This window comes from Ascaphus truei, chromosome 9, assembly GCF_040206685.1.
Source record: "Ascaphus truei isolate aAscTru1 chromosome 9, aAscTru1.hap1, whole genome shotgun sequence".
Classification (NCBI taxonomy): domain Eukaryota; kingdom Metazoa; phylum Chordata; class Amphibia; order Anura; family Ascaphidae; genus Ascaphus; species Ascaphus truei.
In genome coordinates, this window is record NC_134491.1 from 56421914 (window position 1) to 56439880 (window position 17967).

The 17967-nt window shown below is 42.3% G+C and overlaps 1 protein-coding gene across 3 annotated transcripts; it reads right to left on the bottom strand.

Annotated features, from left to right (window-relative positions):
- Positions 1-6185: 6185 nt before the first annotated feature.
- EIF5 (eukaryotic translation initiation factor 5) lies at positions 6186-13618 on the bottom strand. 3 transcript variants are annotated; one of them, XM_075615004.1, is made up of 12 exons: positions 13463-13618; positions 12983-13190; positions 11446-11725; positions 11260-11341; positions 10798-10970; positions 10112-10223; positions 9662-9789; positions 8717-8875; positions 8449-8610; positions 8041-8205; positions 6683-6823; positions 6186-6575 (listed from the first exon to the last, which is right to left on the bottom strand). In XM_075615004.1, exons 3-12 carry the CDS (start codon positions 11515-11517, stop codon positions 6480-6482), a joined length of 1290 nt encoding a protein of 429 aa, XP_075471119.1. In that variant the 5' UTR covers positions 11518-11725; positions 12983-13190; positions 13463-13618; the 3' UTR covers positions 6186-6479. The 3 variants fall into 3 exon arrangements, with proteins under 3 accessions (XP_075471119.1, XP_075471120.1, XP_075471121.1); XM_075615005.1 differs by having other exon boundaries at positions 12983-13058; positions 13463-13599; XM_075615006.1 differs by lacking the exons at positions 12983-13190; positions 13463-13618 and adding an exon at positions 12470-12490.
- Between the last annotated feature and the right edge of the window lie 4349 nt (positions 13619-17967).

A 17967-nucleotide genomic window follows, 5' to 3' on the forward strand; every position in this document is an offset into this window, starting at 1 on the left:
GACTGGGTTGAGTGACTGGGTCGAGTGATTGGGTGGGTGGGTGAGTGACTGGGTTGAGTGACTGAGTGGGTGGGTGGGTGACTGAGTGACTGGGTGGGTGACTGAGTGACTGGGTGGGTGAGTGACTGAGTGGGTGAGTGACTGGGTGGGTGAGTGGGTGTGTTATCTTTCCCCCCCCTGCATCTCTTCTTCCCCCCCACATGCCTCCCCGGAGGCAGCAGGTGTGAGGCGCGGTGAGGCAGCCGTGGCAGCCGCAGCTGTAGGGAGGGGGAAGTACAGCAGCGCGGGGCCTTTGAGGCACGGTGAGGCGGCAGTGGCAGCCGCAGCTGTAGGGAGGGGGGAGGACGGCGGCGTGGGGGCTGTGATGCGGGCGTGGCAACCGCAGTACCCGTCCGCCTGCTCGATCACTCACCCGTCCGGCCGCTCCCACGTGCATGTGAGGTGGGAGGCAGCGTGTTGTGGCCGCTCCCCCGCTGTGTCCCGGGCGCTGGCGCCGCTCCCCCGCTGACTGTAGCGGCGCCGGTGTGTGAGCTTTGGGGGGGGGAGGTGTGAGAGAGAGAGAGAGTGTGTCCTTTGGCCTGTCACTCCGCCTCAGGCCAATGAGAGGTGTGCGGGGGCGGCCGGCCAAGAGAGCAATCTTATTGGCCTGAGGCACAGGACAACCAGACACGCATACAACACTTTCAGAAATATATAGATATAGATAGATGTGTCCAGTGCTACTCATATGCTTCTATAAGCAAGTGTGTCTTAAGGTGGTTCTTAAAGGTGGATAGAGAGGGTGCTAGTTGGGTTTTGAGGGGAGGCATTCCAGAGGTGTGGGGCACTCAGTGAGAAAGGTTTAAGGCGGGAGAGGGCTTTAGATACAAATGGGGTAGAGAGAAGACATCCTTGAGCAGAACACAAGAGTTTGGATGGTGCACAGCGAGAAATTAAGGCTGAGATGTAAGAAGGAGCAGAAGAGTGTAATGCTTTAAAAGTGAGGAGGAGAATGGAGTGTGAGATGCGGGATTTGATCAGAAGCCAGGAGAGGGATTTGAGCAGGGGAGACGCTGAGACAGAACTAGGAAAGAGTAGAGTGATTCTGGCAGCAGCATTAAGGATAGATTGTAGGGGAAACAGGTGAGGCAGGAAGGCCGGACGGCAGGAGGTTAGAGTAATCGAGACGGGACAGAATGAGGGCCTGAGTCAGAGTTTTAGCAGTCGAGTAACAGAGGAAAGGGCATATCTTTGTAATATTGCGGAGGAAAAAGCAACAGGTTTTAGATACGTTTTGAATGTGAGGGGAGAATGTGAGAGAGGAGTCAAGTGTGACCCCATGGCAGCGTGTTTGGGTTACTGGGTGAATGATGGTACTTCCAACAGTAATGTGGAAGGAGGTATTAGAGCCAGGTTTGGGAGGAAGTATAAGGAGCTGTTTTTGACATGTTAAGTTTAAGTCGGCAGAGGGCCATCTAGGATGATATAGCCCAGAGACATTCAGAAACTTTGGTCTGTACAGCAGGTGTAAGGTCAGGGGTTGAAAATTAAATTTGTGTGTCGTCAGCATAGAGGTGATATTTCAACCCAAGAGATGTGATTAGGTCACCTGGAGAAAGTGTTTACAGTGAAAAGAGAAGAGGTCCCAGGACAGAGCCCTGGGGTACCCCCACAGAGAGATCGATAGAGAAGGTGTTAGCAAAAGAGACACTGAAAGTACGATGGGAGAGGTAGGAGGAGATCCAGGATAGAGCTTTGTTATGAATACCAAGAGTATGGAGAATGTGAAGGAGAAGAGGGTGATCCACAGTATCAAATGCTGCAGAGGTCAAGTAGTATGAGCAGAGTGTAATGACCTGTCTTTGGCAGCATGGGAGGTCATGTTATTTTAGTGAGGGCTGTTTCAGTTGAGTGAGCAGTGCTGAAGACAGATTGTGGAGGGTCTAGGAGAAAATGGAGCAAACGAGAGAATACAAGACGTTCAAGGATTTTGGAGGCAAAAGGCAGGAGGAGGGAGACAGGTCGATAGTTAGAAAGACAGGTAGGGTCAAGCTTGCTGTTTTTGAGTAATGGTATAACTGTTGCATGCTTGAAGGAGGCGGGAAAGTTTAAAATGTGTGTGAGCGTAGGGATATATATATATAAATATATAAAACAAAAACACAGTAAAAAATGTAGAGCTAACCTATTATTATTCAAGTGTAAAGGGGATTGATTGTGATCAATATTTTTTTTTATATATACTGTAAATATATATATATATATATATATAGCAAATAAAAAGATCACTTGTGAGCACATTCACATGTCTTGGGCTGCGGCCAGGCAGGGAGCACGCTGGCGCTCGTGCGCGGTTAAGTCACGCGCTCTGCTGGGCGAGCAATTTATGGCCAGCTAGTTGCGTGCGCGGGGGGCGTGGCAATGACATCACGGAGCTGGTTCGCCCTCATTGGGTGAACTGCTCACGTGACGCACCAGTGAGCGGCATAATCAAATTTACTAGCCTTTGCAAGCAGCTAAGTGCCGTGCATGTGCAGGCGCTCGCTCACGCTGGCCACACACATTGCAGCAATGTGTTTCATCCAGCGCAAGCCCGCTCAGCGTCACCCTGGACGAGGCCTTAGACAGGTCTGCAACCCTGCCTTTCACCATTATCACCTAGCATACAGTGCTTCCACTGCAAGGGATTCTGGGAAATGAAATGCAAATGAGCACATCGTGTCACCTTTTGTCTGAAATCCATTTTTACATGGAACCCTTATAAACTAATGACACACACACACACACACAATCAAAAATGAATAGACAATACCGTTCTGTGGACATATATATAAGATTGTATTTATTTAAAGTAATCCATGGCACTACAAAACACCCTGAAAATTCTAAGTTAAATCAATACAAATATGTAATTTAAGAAAAAGTCTCGTATGGTTAGATATTTGCAATCTTGGTAAGGTGTACTCTGACGGAGCATTTTACATTGGGTTCTTCTCAAATGGTCCACTTATCTTGCACATGCAGTATACTATGTAACCAGTAACACTTTTTTGCCTTATGTTCCTGCCCGATAAACCGAAATTTAAACAAGTAAACAAAAGATGATATTAAGAACATTCCGGTTTCCAGTTTAATTAATTTGGTCCTTCATGTATTTGAACCATACTAATTGGTCTCTGCTGGCAAAACGGACTCCAGTAGATTTAATCAAGGTTTAAATAAGGCATAACCCTTTATCCATTTCCAATTATAAATCCTTCCTCATTTTTTGGCTTGTCACTCAGCAGAAGTTAACCAAGGTCTCTAGCAGTTAGCACTTGTTGCCCTGAGGCATACCAAAGAGATCAATACATCGGTCTAATAAATGACAGCACATGCTTCAATGTAAACTGTTAATCGGTTGCAGTACTCCCGTCATATTGTCTTTTGTTTCAGCAGTACAAAAATGCTAATACACAAGTTAATTTTCATTATGTAGAATTTGATCAAATACTCTGGCGTCCATACTTAAGAATTTCCTTTACGCTGTCTACAATTTTTACCTGCAGAAATAGGTGCCCAAAGCCGCAAGGTTTGAAGTATGTAGAACTATTCTGGGGAAAACAAAAAAGTTGTCACTTTTTTTTTTGGTCTTGTTGAATTTGAAAGTTGACTTGGCAACCTAACTTCAATTAGTTTTTTGTTTTCAAACGGCTCAATCACATTGTATAAGTAGAACATGGGGGGTAGCCTTCACAGTAAAAACAGAGCTCCTCGTACTTCCTCCCAAACCTGGCCCTGCTACCTCCTTCAACACTACTGTTGGAAGTACTATTCACCCAGTAGCGCAAGCACGCTGCCCAAGGGTCACACTTGACTCCTCTCTTTACATTCAAAACGTATCTAAAACATGTTGCTTTTTCCTCCACAATAATACTAAGATACGCCCTTTCCTCTGTTACTCGACTGCTAAAACTCTGACTCAGGCCCTCATTCTCTCCTGTCTCGATTACTGTAACTTCCTGCTGTCCGGCCTTTCTGCCTCTCACCTGTCTCCCCTACAATCTATCCTAAACGCTGCTGCCAGGATCACTCTACACTTCCCTATATCTGTCTCAGCGTTTCACCTGCTGAAATCAGTCTCCTGGCTTCCTATCAAATCCCATATCACACACTCAATTCTCCTCACTTTTAAAGCTTTATACTCTTCTGCCCCTCCCTACATCTCAGCCCTAATTTCTCGTTATGCACCATCCCAACTCTTGCGTTCTGCTCAAGGATACCTTCTCTCTACCCCCTTTGTATCTAAAGCCCTCTCCCGCCTTAAACCTCTCACGGACTGCCCCACACCTCTGGAATACCCTTTCCCTTAATACCAGACTAGCACCTTCTATCCACCTTTAAGACCCATTTTCTTAAAGAAGCATACTAGTAGCACTGTGGCTAATACTATACAAATTACACAAAGCTTGGCCCCCTGCACACATTTACCAGAATACCCTCCTGTCTCTGTACATTCTTCCTACCTACCAATTAGATTGTAAACTCTTGGGGGCAGGGACACCTCTTCCAAAATGTTACTTTTACCAGCAATGTCACTGGGGGGCCAAATGGAAACACAAATCAAGCAAAATTTAGAATTAAGAGACTTTACACATTAACTAGCTTTACTGTTTTACAATTTAAGCTGAATTTAGCTGCTGAATGCAGTTCTATCTATAGCACGCTATATCTGCTAGGCGGTGAAACACCAATGTATTACATACCACAACCAGTATACAACTACTGAATTTCATTAGTGAGGCCCATATCTGTCTCTTGGTCCCTCTTGTGAAAGAGATCAATTTTTTTTTATACGTGTGTCGTTTATATTACAAATTCCAACAATATCTCCCGGGTCAATATTTTCCCAGTTGATTAACCTTCCTGCCGATTTCATTACATGGTGTAGAAGAACAAAAGGATCCTGTTGTCTGCACCGACAGACACACCTGAAAAAGGCAGAAGGCCGTCACGCCAACTGTTTTTTTTTACGTTGTGTGTCTATGGACTTTTTTTTATTCCTTAGTTTAAGTAAAGCCGAGGCCCCGGTGTTGGCGCTACACGTGGGCACTGCACCTGGCAATGAGGACCTAGCCTTATAAATATACTACATTATGAAGTTGTGCTCTCTTCTCTTTTTCTATAGTAAAGAAAGACAGCCGAGTGACCAGTGCAGACAACCCGTGTAGAGTACGACAGTTACTCTGGCAGGCTACTGTATACCAGCTCTATATCAAGAGCCATAAGTGGAATCCTTTAAATCAAAAGAATACAGATTAAAAAGCAGCAATGAAAGGCCAAAAGGTAATCAGACTGCATTTTTTTTTTTAAATATAGGATTGAAGCAGGGACAGGGAAGGGGGGGGAGAAGAGAGGGGGTCTCTCCAGAGTTGAAGCCCATCCCTTTCAACTCCAGGGATCGCTGCTTCCGGAGATACATACCACCGTAGTGGGTGCCAATAGCAGCTCTCCTTGGCTACCAGGGTTTGCAACATGTTCGCTGTTTAAAGAACTCTGGCCCTGCAGTCCAATAGGAAGCCACGACGTCATTGGTGCAGATGCCTATTGGCACATGTGACGTGGGAGCATTAAAAGTCACTTGCTGAGCCGGAGCAGCTACCGGCATCTACTTGCGTCTTGGATGTCTCCGTTGACTAATCATGCAACTTTTTTTGCACTTAGTTTACATTTAGAAAATACACAAGGCATTACTTTCTCTAACTGCACAAGTTGATCTATATGCAATTAAGTTACTTCAAAACTACATAGTTATTTAACTAAACAGTAATGCCACCAAAATATCAGTATTGTACAATTTAACATTAGAACTATTTTTGGCGCTGGCACACTGGGGTTTCAGAGATGGTTCCCTGTTGGATGGCTGCAGGCACGAATACATCCTGTTGGAGGACCTTTATAATAATAAAAAATCGCCAGGAATATATTAACAAAAAATAAAATAGGGACTGGGTGGGGTTGGAATCCTATTTCATGTGGAAGTACACCCTCGTGGAAATGTGTCTTGGGCTTCATGCTTTCCTCAAGATCCATCTACTAAAATTGTGTCATTAATGAGTTAAGCTACATAATAGAATAGGCTCTTAACATTACATGTACTTCTGTTTGAACTAAAAGCTGCCATATTTGGTAGATTTTAAAAGAAGTCATTGAAATCAGAACTGCAGTGAGCAAAAACAAAAAACCTTTATTCACAACTGTAGAAATGTGCATCAAACACTAAAATTTGAGAAGAATTCACATGCTATAAATAGACAAAACCAAGTCTGTTCATTTATGTATGCACCCATTTTAATTGGTTAAGCTTTGTTATTCCAGACCAAATCACAGTAGAAAGAAACATTTTAAGCATACAAAGTGTAGCATGATGTTAAGCCATTTCAGCTTGTTCACATACATGTTGCACTTCAGGCATTAAATGCAAAAGCATCAGAACCATCACTAAGCTTATTTAATTCACTTTAAATGGCATCGATATCAATGTCATCATCTTTATTGTCTGCAGACGACTTCACAGTCTCAACTTTAGGAACGCTCGCAGTCTTGGAATATACGACCTGTTCAAGAGAAGAAAAAAAAGTTTTAAAATACAAGCCTTTCCATAAAAGAACCATTTTAAAACACCAATGACGACATTCACCACACTCGTAAGTTAAGTACTTGCCTCAATATTTTCATCATCTTCATCCTCTTCTTCATCCTCCCCAGAAGACTCCTCTTCCGCTTCCTTCAGCCACTTAATGAAGGGCTCTGCCTTAATACGTATGTCTTTGGCAAGCTCTTTAGAGACATATTTTTTTGATGGCTGAGGGGGAGAGGAAAAAAAATAAATACATTTAAGGAACATATTTGGGTAAGTCTCCCAGCTTTGATAGATTAAAAACATTGAAGTGATGCTAGCTAGTGTAACCGTACACAAAAACTAGCAACAGTTCATTGAATCACTGGGTGGAGACTTAAAGCTGCAGTTCAGTCAATATCCTGCATGTGTGTTTTTATAATAAATCAGTTCTGTAGTAAGAAAAAATACTTTTAGCATTTTCTGTTTTTAAAAAAACAACTTTGAAAGACCAATTTTCTTGTATTCTATTTTAACAACCATTTACTAGGCACTGCCCCTTCATGTCCTGTCACAAGCCCTGGCACACCCCTTTGTCAGCCCTGCCCTCCCTCTAGCACATGTCAGTGCAGGAGTGCTCATGAATATATATGAGCTTCCACTGAGTGACAGAAGCAGAAGAAAAACATATGCCATCTCTAAAGATCTTGCCAAATTTTGCCGATCAATACATGGAGAACGAATTGACTGGCAGCTATACAGTTCTTTAGGTAATTAGAGATTGCCCAAATGAAACTATTGAAGTAAAAAAATGAAAAAAAAAAAAAAGACAACTGCAGCTTTAAGAGTCTCCAATAAGCTCCAACATGAGGAGTTTGGTGCTCAATCATGCATCTAAGTGCCACTCATACTTGGCAAATACCAGCTGTTAGTTTTGTATTTGTCATATAGAATCCACCACTACCTCAATGTTCTCACCACTACCTCAATGTTCTAAGTGTCAGACAATCTTACACCCCCCCACCCCCCTCAAAAAAACAAAAAACAAATTCAGCCTTCACAGGTTCTCTCGCTGCAACATCATAATGAAATGAAAATAATCACACAAAAAAAAAAAAAAAAATTATAAGAGGCATGGTGCCATCTATAAAAACCACTTTACCACATTACCACATTATAGGAAGCAGAGGGTCTCTGAAGCTGAACCACATTAATTTCAGCTCTGGGAACACCTGCTTCCGAATATACACATCTCTGAAGGTCTCATGTATGAAGAACTAACCATACCTTTGGAGGCAACCATCTTGGGAAGCAGGGAGCATGTATGGCTATGTAGATATATTTAATTATATCTATCCCATCTATAGGCGTGTGTGTATATTTCAAGCACCAAATGTATTCAGTAATATACATTCAAGTTGTGTTCCTCAGACAAAATACAAAAACTAAGTAACACGGTTTACCTTTTCTGCCCAGCCGATGATAACTTCCTCTTCCAGAAGGTCTGCATCATACATTTCCTTCAAGACATGTGGTATTTTGGAGAGAAGGTGCAGCTGGTGCATACTTACAACACACTCAAAACCATGCAGCAGATATCGCTGTGCTTTTTTGTTGTTATGGCAGAACTAAAAAAAAAAAATATTTGATTACATACTTGACAATCCTGATTTCGAAATGGTAATTAATGCCTAAATAATTTGAAAGCCCTGGCTAATAACAATTAGAATTTGTAATAGTCAAATAACAAACATGAATATTCGTGAATTAGATAATGTACATGGCTTGATGTAAATTATATTCTACAAGGCTCATAACCTGCACCCGTCTGAACCCGCTCACCAACACCAGTTAAAAAAAAAAAATCTTACACGGAGGAAGTGACGTCTGTATTTCTTGATCTGTTCTCTGATCTTGTCGTCAAAAAGAACTTCAGTTAAGACCAAAGGTCCCATAGCTTTAACATCAAGCCTTTCAGCTTCTGCCAAAATGTCCTTATCAGATGTGTCAATAACACCTTCTTCCTTCTTTTTCTGTGGAAGACAATGCATAGAAATTATCCACTGTCGAGCACACCGACTAATACAAACAGTCCATGCAGGGAAAACTACTTGTAAAACACAGTATTGCTTCACTTACCTTGACAAAGTCAAATAATATATTTACTCTTTCTTCAATAGGTTTTTCCACATCCTCACTAAGAGTTAGATTCTTTGCATGATCACTGATTTCCTCCATTCTGCGTCTCTGGGCCTCTGCAGTTGTGTCTTCTCCCCAGTCTTCATCATCTTCCCCATCCTAAATAAAAGCAACTCATCATTCAGCCTCATCAGGGAAACCAAAGTCCAATAACAGAAGGCTAAAGAATTACTGAATAATTAAAACGTATTTAGAAAAGGAATACAATACAGCTTCTGCACTATTGAGTTGAACACACATGTAACCCTCAAAAGGCAGTTGTCCACCCCCACCCCTTGCACACAATTAGAATTTTTCTAAACACACACCACACACACCACACACACCACACCACACACCACACACCACACACACGTTAATGATTCAATTAAGGAAGCAATCCATGCCACTTTTTTTTTTAACAGTTGATTGAAGCAGGGGTCTCCGGAGTGGAATTCTTAATTTCTTATAAGCCCTCTGCTTATTAAAGCGCCAGGGTCACATGTGCCAATAGGAAGCCGCTCTGACGACATAACGCTTCCTATTGGCCCACGAGCTTTGAAAAGTGCCCACTTCACAACCCCTGCTAACAGAGCAGCTACTGGCACCTATACAGGAGGCAAGTTTGGATTGCCACTTTAAAGAGGATCCATGAGAAAATCTTAGTCAGAAAAAACATGCTGTATCTTTTGAAATCTATATAAAAAAAATATATTATTTTGTTGTACTGCAATGAGTTTGCTTCCCTACAAAACACAATGAGAATCTTAAACAGAGCGATTATACAATTGCACATATAGCAAAAAAGTGCAATACTTTGGCAAATCCTCTCCGTAGGAGAGATATACTGTATCTATATCCACACAAGCTATGAAAAAGGGTAGTGTTACATTAAAACCTACTTACCACTTGTGGAGGACTAATCTCACTTAAAACTGATGACTCATTGCTTGATACTGAACCATTTTCTTTGTCTTTACCCTTTCGGTTTTTCTTATCCTTCTCCTTTTTCCCTGTACTAATGTCAGTATTCTCTGCAAAAAAAATAAAAGAAAAAGTTTTGTTCCTTAAACTTCACAACTAAACCAAACCGTATGACAAATATATGTTTGAGCCCATATAACAGTGGATCTCACAAAGATTACTGGAATATGTTAAGACTTTATTTTTTTTAATCCAAAATTGGGACAGAAAACAACATCGGCCAGTGTTGCTTGCACTTCATACTACAGAGCTGTCAGCCATAAAAGCATTTTTCATCTTAATCCATGGGAGATTTAAAACGTCCTTAATTGTAACTTTATCATAAAAGTTATAGCAAAGCAAAACATTTCAACAACCGACAAAAGCACTTACCTGGTGGGTTTTTGAGAATGAAAGTACAGAGCTTATGTTTCGTGTCAAGCATGCCTCGGTAACCACAGGCTTTACACGAGTTGCCTATTGTTTGTTTCTTGGGATTGACATGCTGTAAATGTGGGAGGGGAAATTTTTTTTTTAATTAAAGTTACTGCAAAGTAAAGTTCTTCAAAATAATTAAGTGACTAACTAATGCAGGGGCAGTCTATAAAATGCTTAGCAAGATAGTGTCATGCCTGCAGTGCTAATTGAATTGAACAAACTATGGTTCATACCAATTGTAAGAATATTTGCTAAAAACTACATTAGTTAAAAAAAAAAAAGACAGAAAAGTCCAATGCTACATCCAATATGACAAATATAGTGAATTACATATATTCTTTTGAAAAGGGTCGTTTAATTAAGCCCTTTGGTCACGGTGTTATAAGCCGCAAGCCACATCAAGGCATGACCATTAGCAGATCCTAACACTACCTGATTAAAATTTTCATTTACCTCTATTTGGAGGGAGAATGACCACATTGGATCTGTCCAAACCCAGTAACATGAAAAAGACCTGCTAGCTTAGAAAGTGGGGAGGGGCGAGCACTAACCTCCAAACAGCCGAGACCAGCTAGAAAAAATGTTGTGTTTAAACTACATTAGTTAATTGATCATTGATACCAGAAATATACTATGCTTACCAGATCTGTTTCAGGATTATCACACTCAGGACATAGAACAAACTTTTTAATGAATCCATCTAACATGTCTTGCAGTTTGTTTGCCTCATGAGATCCATTGACAATGAAACGGTCATTCTTAATATCAAACTGGGTCTGTGCTCCCAGCTCACAACCAAAATATTTGGTGGGATCTGTGTAGATAAAGGGAATGAATTATACATTAATTCATAATGAGTTATCCTAAAGCCAATAAGACATCACTGGTCAGAAACAAAATCATGCACCAAGCCCATATGAGGATAAATATGTTTAAAAAAATAAAGTTACAGAACAAGTTTGTACACTTCTATATGGAAACCCTTTCATCTATAAAATTATTCCAAACAGAAATAACTCTGCAGAACAACTCAAATGGCAATTGGTTTTATAAAAGCATTAAGAGTTAACATGGTTACAAAACGACAGTGATAAATTACTTACATGTTGGAGGCCGATTAAGCGCCTTTGCAACGTCAACCATGTTGACTATTACTGTCTTTATTCCATTTCCTTTGCCCTCTACCTGTAATGGAAACAAAAACTCATGAATATAGCAAAACAAATGCACAGAGACACACATTGATGACACAGGTCTAGTGTACAAAATAATTAATTCTAAAATGTTACCTTGGCAATCAGACGGGGCATTTTGTACCGATAGAACTGATCGGAAACACTGCGGTTGACGTTGAGAGACATTTTGACTTATTAGTAGCCTTTTCAATAAGAGGAAAAGATCTTGGATTGCAACTTTTTGGTATCTTCTGTCTGGAGAAGACTGGATGACATAAACGACTGCAAGAGTTCTCGGTCTTTGACATGAAAATAATTTCGCCACCGAGGCTGTGAGCTTCTTGCTTGTATGCTATGTTTCCCCAATACAGGTACCACTGGCTGCGCAACAGCTCTAAAAAATAATAATAATATATATTAAAAACTACAGAAACAAAAAAACTTTGTCTGAAAAAAAACCCTAAATAATACAAACAAAAACCTTTTACTGGAAAGTGTTAGAATACTAACTACATGAAAAAATGTTCTAGCACTATCTGAAGTATAAAACAAGCACAAAAGACCCTTCACATACCTTACAGCTAAACCAACAAATATTTGGGACATTAAAAGCACTATATATACTTTGCCAAATCCCACTACTCAGCACAAGCCTTACTCTAGTGCCCCCAGCATATTAAGCCACCTGAAAATGCCCTCCAAAATATACTTGTAAACAGGTCAGTCTAAATACGCCTGCTCTCTAGTCACCAAAGTTTACTCCCTAGTCATGCCTTGGTGACCAGAGAGCAACATCGGGTTATATAACTGGAAACAGTCATAGCTGCATTAAATTATGAAGTTCTTTGCTGTGTTTAAAATGTCAGGCATGGAAAAACAACCAGGACGCATCTCCAGAACCACCAGCTTTAAACAAACAACCCCCACAGGGTTAAAATGCACGCTTCTGGACTCAAACTCGTGTGCTTGGAAAGGCGAAATCACACAACGTGGCTGTAGCTAAATTACAGCAGCAAAAGCTTTACATGCAGATTGTGCCCTCTCCCCCCCCCGCCCCAAGCAGTGAGGAGGGGGGGTGGGGGAGACACGGCCGCCTGAAAAGGCGACAGGCACAGGAGGGCGGTGTGAGGTAACCCACCGTGCCGCCATACAAACGCACAAGTCCGGGAGGTGGGCCCCGACCTCAGGCTCCCAGCACAGGGCGCTCTGCTCCCGTGATGACTCACAACTGCAGCACTGAGTCAGCCCTGTGAGCGCGGCCGCACATGCGCACTGACTCCCAGCCGAGGCCTCCTCCCTCCCCGCTATATCCAGCCATTGCATATAACAGCAACAAAAAGGGCCCTCCGACACACACACCAACACCGTATCCCACCTCCGCGCCACCGCGCTGCAGGGGTCGGCCTGGGAAGCCCCGCAGGCGGCAGTTATAAAGCGCTGCCGCAAAATGCGTCACATCAAGTCACGAGGCGCCGCCGCCATTTTGTCTCCGCTCACTCTACACCCCCCTCCCCCTCGTCCTCTCCGGGACCTACCGCGGCTTCGTTATATCGCTCTACGCTACCAGAAAACGTGGCGTGGATTACATTTGTTTAATTAATAAAGACAATTAGCATACCCGACCCTCCCCCACCACCCCACAGGTACTCACCGTTTTCGTCCAATAAAGACATAAACACAACGCTGCTCGCCCTGGAGTGCGATGAACTGTGGCAGGATGGCGTGTCCTATAATGTATACACCGTAAGGGATAATGCGGCGCAGCTCAGCGCTGGCCAAGCGACTTCACACAGTCCGAGCGGGGCAGGGATTTAAAAACCCTTTTCAACCAAACCGGAGACACCCTCGAGCCGGGGAATCTGCGCGGGGGGGAGGGGAGATATCATTAATTACCTCCATGGGGGAGGAGGCGGCGAGGAAAGCGCGCGAGTGGGGAGGTCATAGCAAACAAGGGGGTTAGGACAAAGCAATTAAGACTAAATGCAAAGGGGAGATGGAAAATTATTTACAGGTGGGATAGTCGACAGAAAAGATGATGTAATGGCGGGCTGAGGCCACTGTTGGTAAATAATGTGCGAAGTGGATTCATTTGGCGCGGGAGGGGAGAGGAGGTTACAGCTGCGCTACTCACCTCGGGAATCGTCTAGCTCTGTCTCTGACACGGAGGCACTGAGTGCTGAGCCCCCCTCAGCCAGAGACCGGCCTACCTCTCGCAACCAGGCACCCGCCTACCAAACCCTCCGCCGCCATTGGCCGAGCTGGGCGGCCTTGTCAGCGTCTGACTGGCCAACTGCCAGAGCCAATCAAAAAAAAAAAAAAAAGCGCACGGCCCGCGCCCAATAGCTTTGGCCCACCAACGGGGCGCTTCGGCGAGGAGGAGATCTCGCGAGGCAGCCAGTGCTCACGCTGGGAGGGTGATGAGGTGTTGATTGCTGCGCAGTCCGCACTCGTGACCGTGTTGACCTTCTGTGGAAGGCCTTGATATGCTGTATATTTTTATATATTTTATTTTTAATGTCTTTCCACCGTTATATTGATTTTTTTTAAGGCCTCTATTGAACACTCTTATTTGTTTTGTCTCATCCATACAAATGTGTAGTTTCTCCGCCCAGCCTTTTGCTGTGTGAGTAATAAGGGCGCAGCAGGCATTTCAGTGATACAGTGAAATCACCGTCCTATTACAGCGCCTTTTATCCTTTTTTTTTTTTTTTTTTTTTTTTTTTATGGGTTTATTCATGAAATAATAGCATCACAAGCTGACGACACTCCTAAATGCACAACAAATCTCACAGGGAGGTGCACAGGGTTTCAGTTCTTGTGGCTACCCAGTTATTCCAAAATTGCTAAGATGTAGGCCGGTGTGTTTTTTTTATTTATTTATAAAATGTTTTACCAGGAAGTTGAGTTACCTCTAGTTTTCAGGTATGTCCTGGGCACAGAGTTAGGCCCAGGTCAGACAGGAAGCTACGTGACGTGCGAGCATTCATCACTTTAAGGCCGCGTCCATGGATAGTGCTTGAGGGCGGAGGCGCACTGAGGCACACTTCCGCTCGGCACTGAGCCCCTACAGCCGCAATGAGAGCGGCTTTAGTAGGGACTCGCCTACGCTTCCGCAAGCGCGCGGAAGCGTAGATCTTAGGAAAATTTTCCCGCTTGCCGGAGCGCAGGGCCGGTCACGTGAGCGGTTTGCCCAATCACGTCACTGGCCCGCCCGCCGACACGCCCACGGACGGCGTGCTGTCTAATGCCAGGGAAAGCACCCGCTTTCCCTCAGCCTCAGCGCGCCTCCGCCCACCAGCAATAACCATGGCCGAGGCCTGAGGCTAGTGGATGACAGTTGGTACAGTAGAAACTGCTTGTGGCGGCAAACTACAGCGTTGACGCTTCGACATTTTGCCGCCACAACCCAAATTGAAATTTGGGTTTGCAGTTGCGTCATGTGAGCTGGTCCAGCCAATAAAGGTGAACCAGCTCCGTGACGTGTTTGTCACGCCCCCAAACGCTGCAACCCAACTCCTGCAGTTTGAGCACAGATTGCTGGGCTGCAGGAGCGCGCAGCGGAGGTACGGACGTAGCAGCCAGTCTGAGCTTGGCCTTAAAATGACAAATAGTACATGGTTACAAATACTGTTACAGAAGTGAGCAGGGAATACATTATATACAAGATATTGCATGCAGAGTTAGAGATAATATATATTATAGACGTATGTAGCAGTTACAGACCAGGTTAACTGCTACATATGTCTATAATATATATTATACTGTATATACCCAGTTATTCCAAAATTGCTAAGATGTAGGCTGGCTTGTTTAGCATTGGTAGGAAGGTTGTGATAGAGCCATGCCAATTATCTAGAATTATTGCATGTAGAAAACGGTTATAATAAAGTATAACTCAAATTTAAAAATGACATTTAAGAATGTTTTTCTCATAGAAAAAGGGTCTCAAGTCCCTTACCCTATTTCTTTATTAAATTATTTTATTGTCAAACGTACTGTTATGGATTCTTTCAGTGATTTATTATTTGCATTCTCCACTTTTTTTTTATTTACGGGAAAAACTCCAGTAAAAGAAAAACACAGTGTTGGGTACTGAAGTGAATAAGGTGCTGTAACTACAGTAGTTACTTATTGTACTTCTGGAAGCTTTACAAGAGCTTAGTTATAAGTAGACGATTGACACTAGTAGCATAGTAACTTATAAAAATATGGATTCTAGTAAGAAGGGATTTAACAAAGACTACTTTACATAATTGCTGGTGGAAAAATAGACTTCACCACACGACTGTCACATTAAGTATGGAATTACGAAATTGCAAAGCTCTCCACCCATGTGATTTTTAGAAAGCATGTTTCAGCAAATAGTAAGAACCTGTAAAAACGCTTATAAATTCCCTTTCTCCATGGACTTGGAAGCGTGTCGTCCCATCGTAAATGTGTTTTGAACTGTTACCTTCTCTAGCACCTGGAAACGACTTCACAACATTTTACATTTAAATTTTTTTTTTTTAAATCTTTATTTTTGCATTGTTGTAAACGTTAATCCAAATGCATCATTGGACTTGGTTAAAAAATAAATGTCCTTTAGAAAAGTAGAGGATTAAAGGTATAGAAGTTATCCGCCTTCACCTGACAATTAACTTGCAGTTTGTGATAATCCGCTGTTTCTCCAAACCAGCGTCATAGTTCTAAGACATGTACATCTATTTCAACAAGTGAGTGCATCTGTGGCTATTACCTCCTGTGTATAGGAAATCCAGGACGTGGCAGTCTTAATATTTCCCAGTAAAGCATTCTGTAAATAAAGGAATAAAACATCCCGACACCGCTAATGTGATCATTTACATGTCCAAAGCTCTAGTTTCAGTATCTGTATTATAAAACACTATAATTGTTACATTGAGAGGCTAGCAAGCTTGGTGGACCTGCATGAGATGTGGAAAGGAGTGGGTTTTTTTTGTTGCTGTATTGTAGCTGCAGTAACCACTCGGGCTGAAAAAATTCTGTTCATGAATGGTCTGGGGTTTTTTAACCAGTGATTGTACAAGCAGATGTATGTAGAAGGTGTTAAATCTTGACCATTTATGAAGGAAGGAAACCAGAGTTACAAACGTAACTTTATCATAAGCAAGACCATGCCTTGAATTTTCATAAATGTATGTATATTAAACACAATGATATTTTACTTTGCTGCCAGGAAGGCCTGGCATGCTTTGCATGTCCCTCTGATGGTAATGTGATTTTAAGCAATAGGAACTGGCTTGTTAGATGCAAATACCATCTTGATCAGGGGTGTCAAACTTGGTCCTCAAGGGCCACCAACTAGCCAGTTTTTATGCATATCCCTGCTTCAGCACAGGTAGTTCAATCCGTGACACAGCAACTGATTGAGCCACCTGTACTGATCGGATATCCATAAAATCTTGTCAGTTTGGTAGCCCTTGAAGACAGAGTTTGACGCCCCTGATTTAGCGTGTTTAGTGCCTTGACAAGAAAATGTAGAAAATAAATCTGCAACCTACAGTATGAACCTTACATTCATTATCAAACTATCTTCTAGCAAACATCCCAAACTACATTGAAGTGAGTGTTTTGGGTGATTACGGTTTTATGCTAAGATGTTTGCCTTGTGCAGGTAGTAGGAATATTACAAGATTTAACTCTTACTGTGTAAGCATATACGTTTACTAATCTGTTTTATATGCAGTGAAGATCATGCATGCAATATAAACAAGGGGTGGCCAACTCCAGTCTACCAGGACCACCAACAGGTCAGGGTTTTAGGATATCCCTGCCTCAGCACAGGTGACTCAGTCTTTGATCAACTGATTGAGCCACCTGTGCTGATGCTGAGATCCTGAAAACCTGACCTGTTGGTGGCACTTGAGGGCTGGAGTTGGCCACCACTGGTGTAAACAATAGTGGGCAGGAATATAGATCCAACCCTCTCTCACAGTTAATACCTCATCACTAACAATGCTGCCAGAGTGAATTACATGGAAGTACATTCTTGTTTTTCAACACACCTCTTTCCATAATTTCCGTGCTTATAACCACTCTGTGGGTAAACTATTCAACATTTTTGTTGTGTAATTCATTTTACCCTGATCTGTAAAGATCTGATGTTTTATTTTTAGAGTGAGTTACCCTATTACTAAACATATTTAGTACATAGGGAGCTGGCCACGTAAAAATGGAAAGCTGCAATGTTTACAACTGAATGTGAAATTAAGATAAAGGCAGAGCTTTGCATTGACTTAATAATTGAAGAATGCAGTTATAAAAATAATGTTTTTCCTCTAGAGGAGCCTGCAACTACAGGATTTTATTTTAATTGAACTTTTCCATTTTTTTTACAAATCAATCCTTTGGACAATACAGGGCAGATAGATAAGAGTGAATACATCTCTGCCATACAGAACTTATAGTTTTGCACCCAGGAAACGAAAAAATACATAGGTATTGATTTGCAAGGTAACTGCTTGCATCAATTTTTAAGATTGTCTATTAGGGATCAACAAACGAATCTAGTTTTTACGTTTTTCTGCATTCTTGTGACCAAACTTGAATCAATATTTCACCAACATTTAACTTCGCACTTACCACTTACGTGCAAGTACTGTACAATAAGAGTTG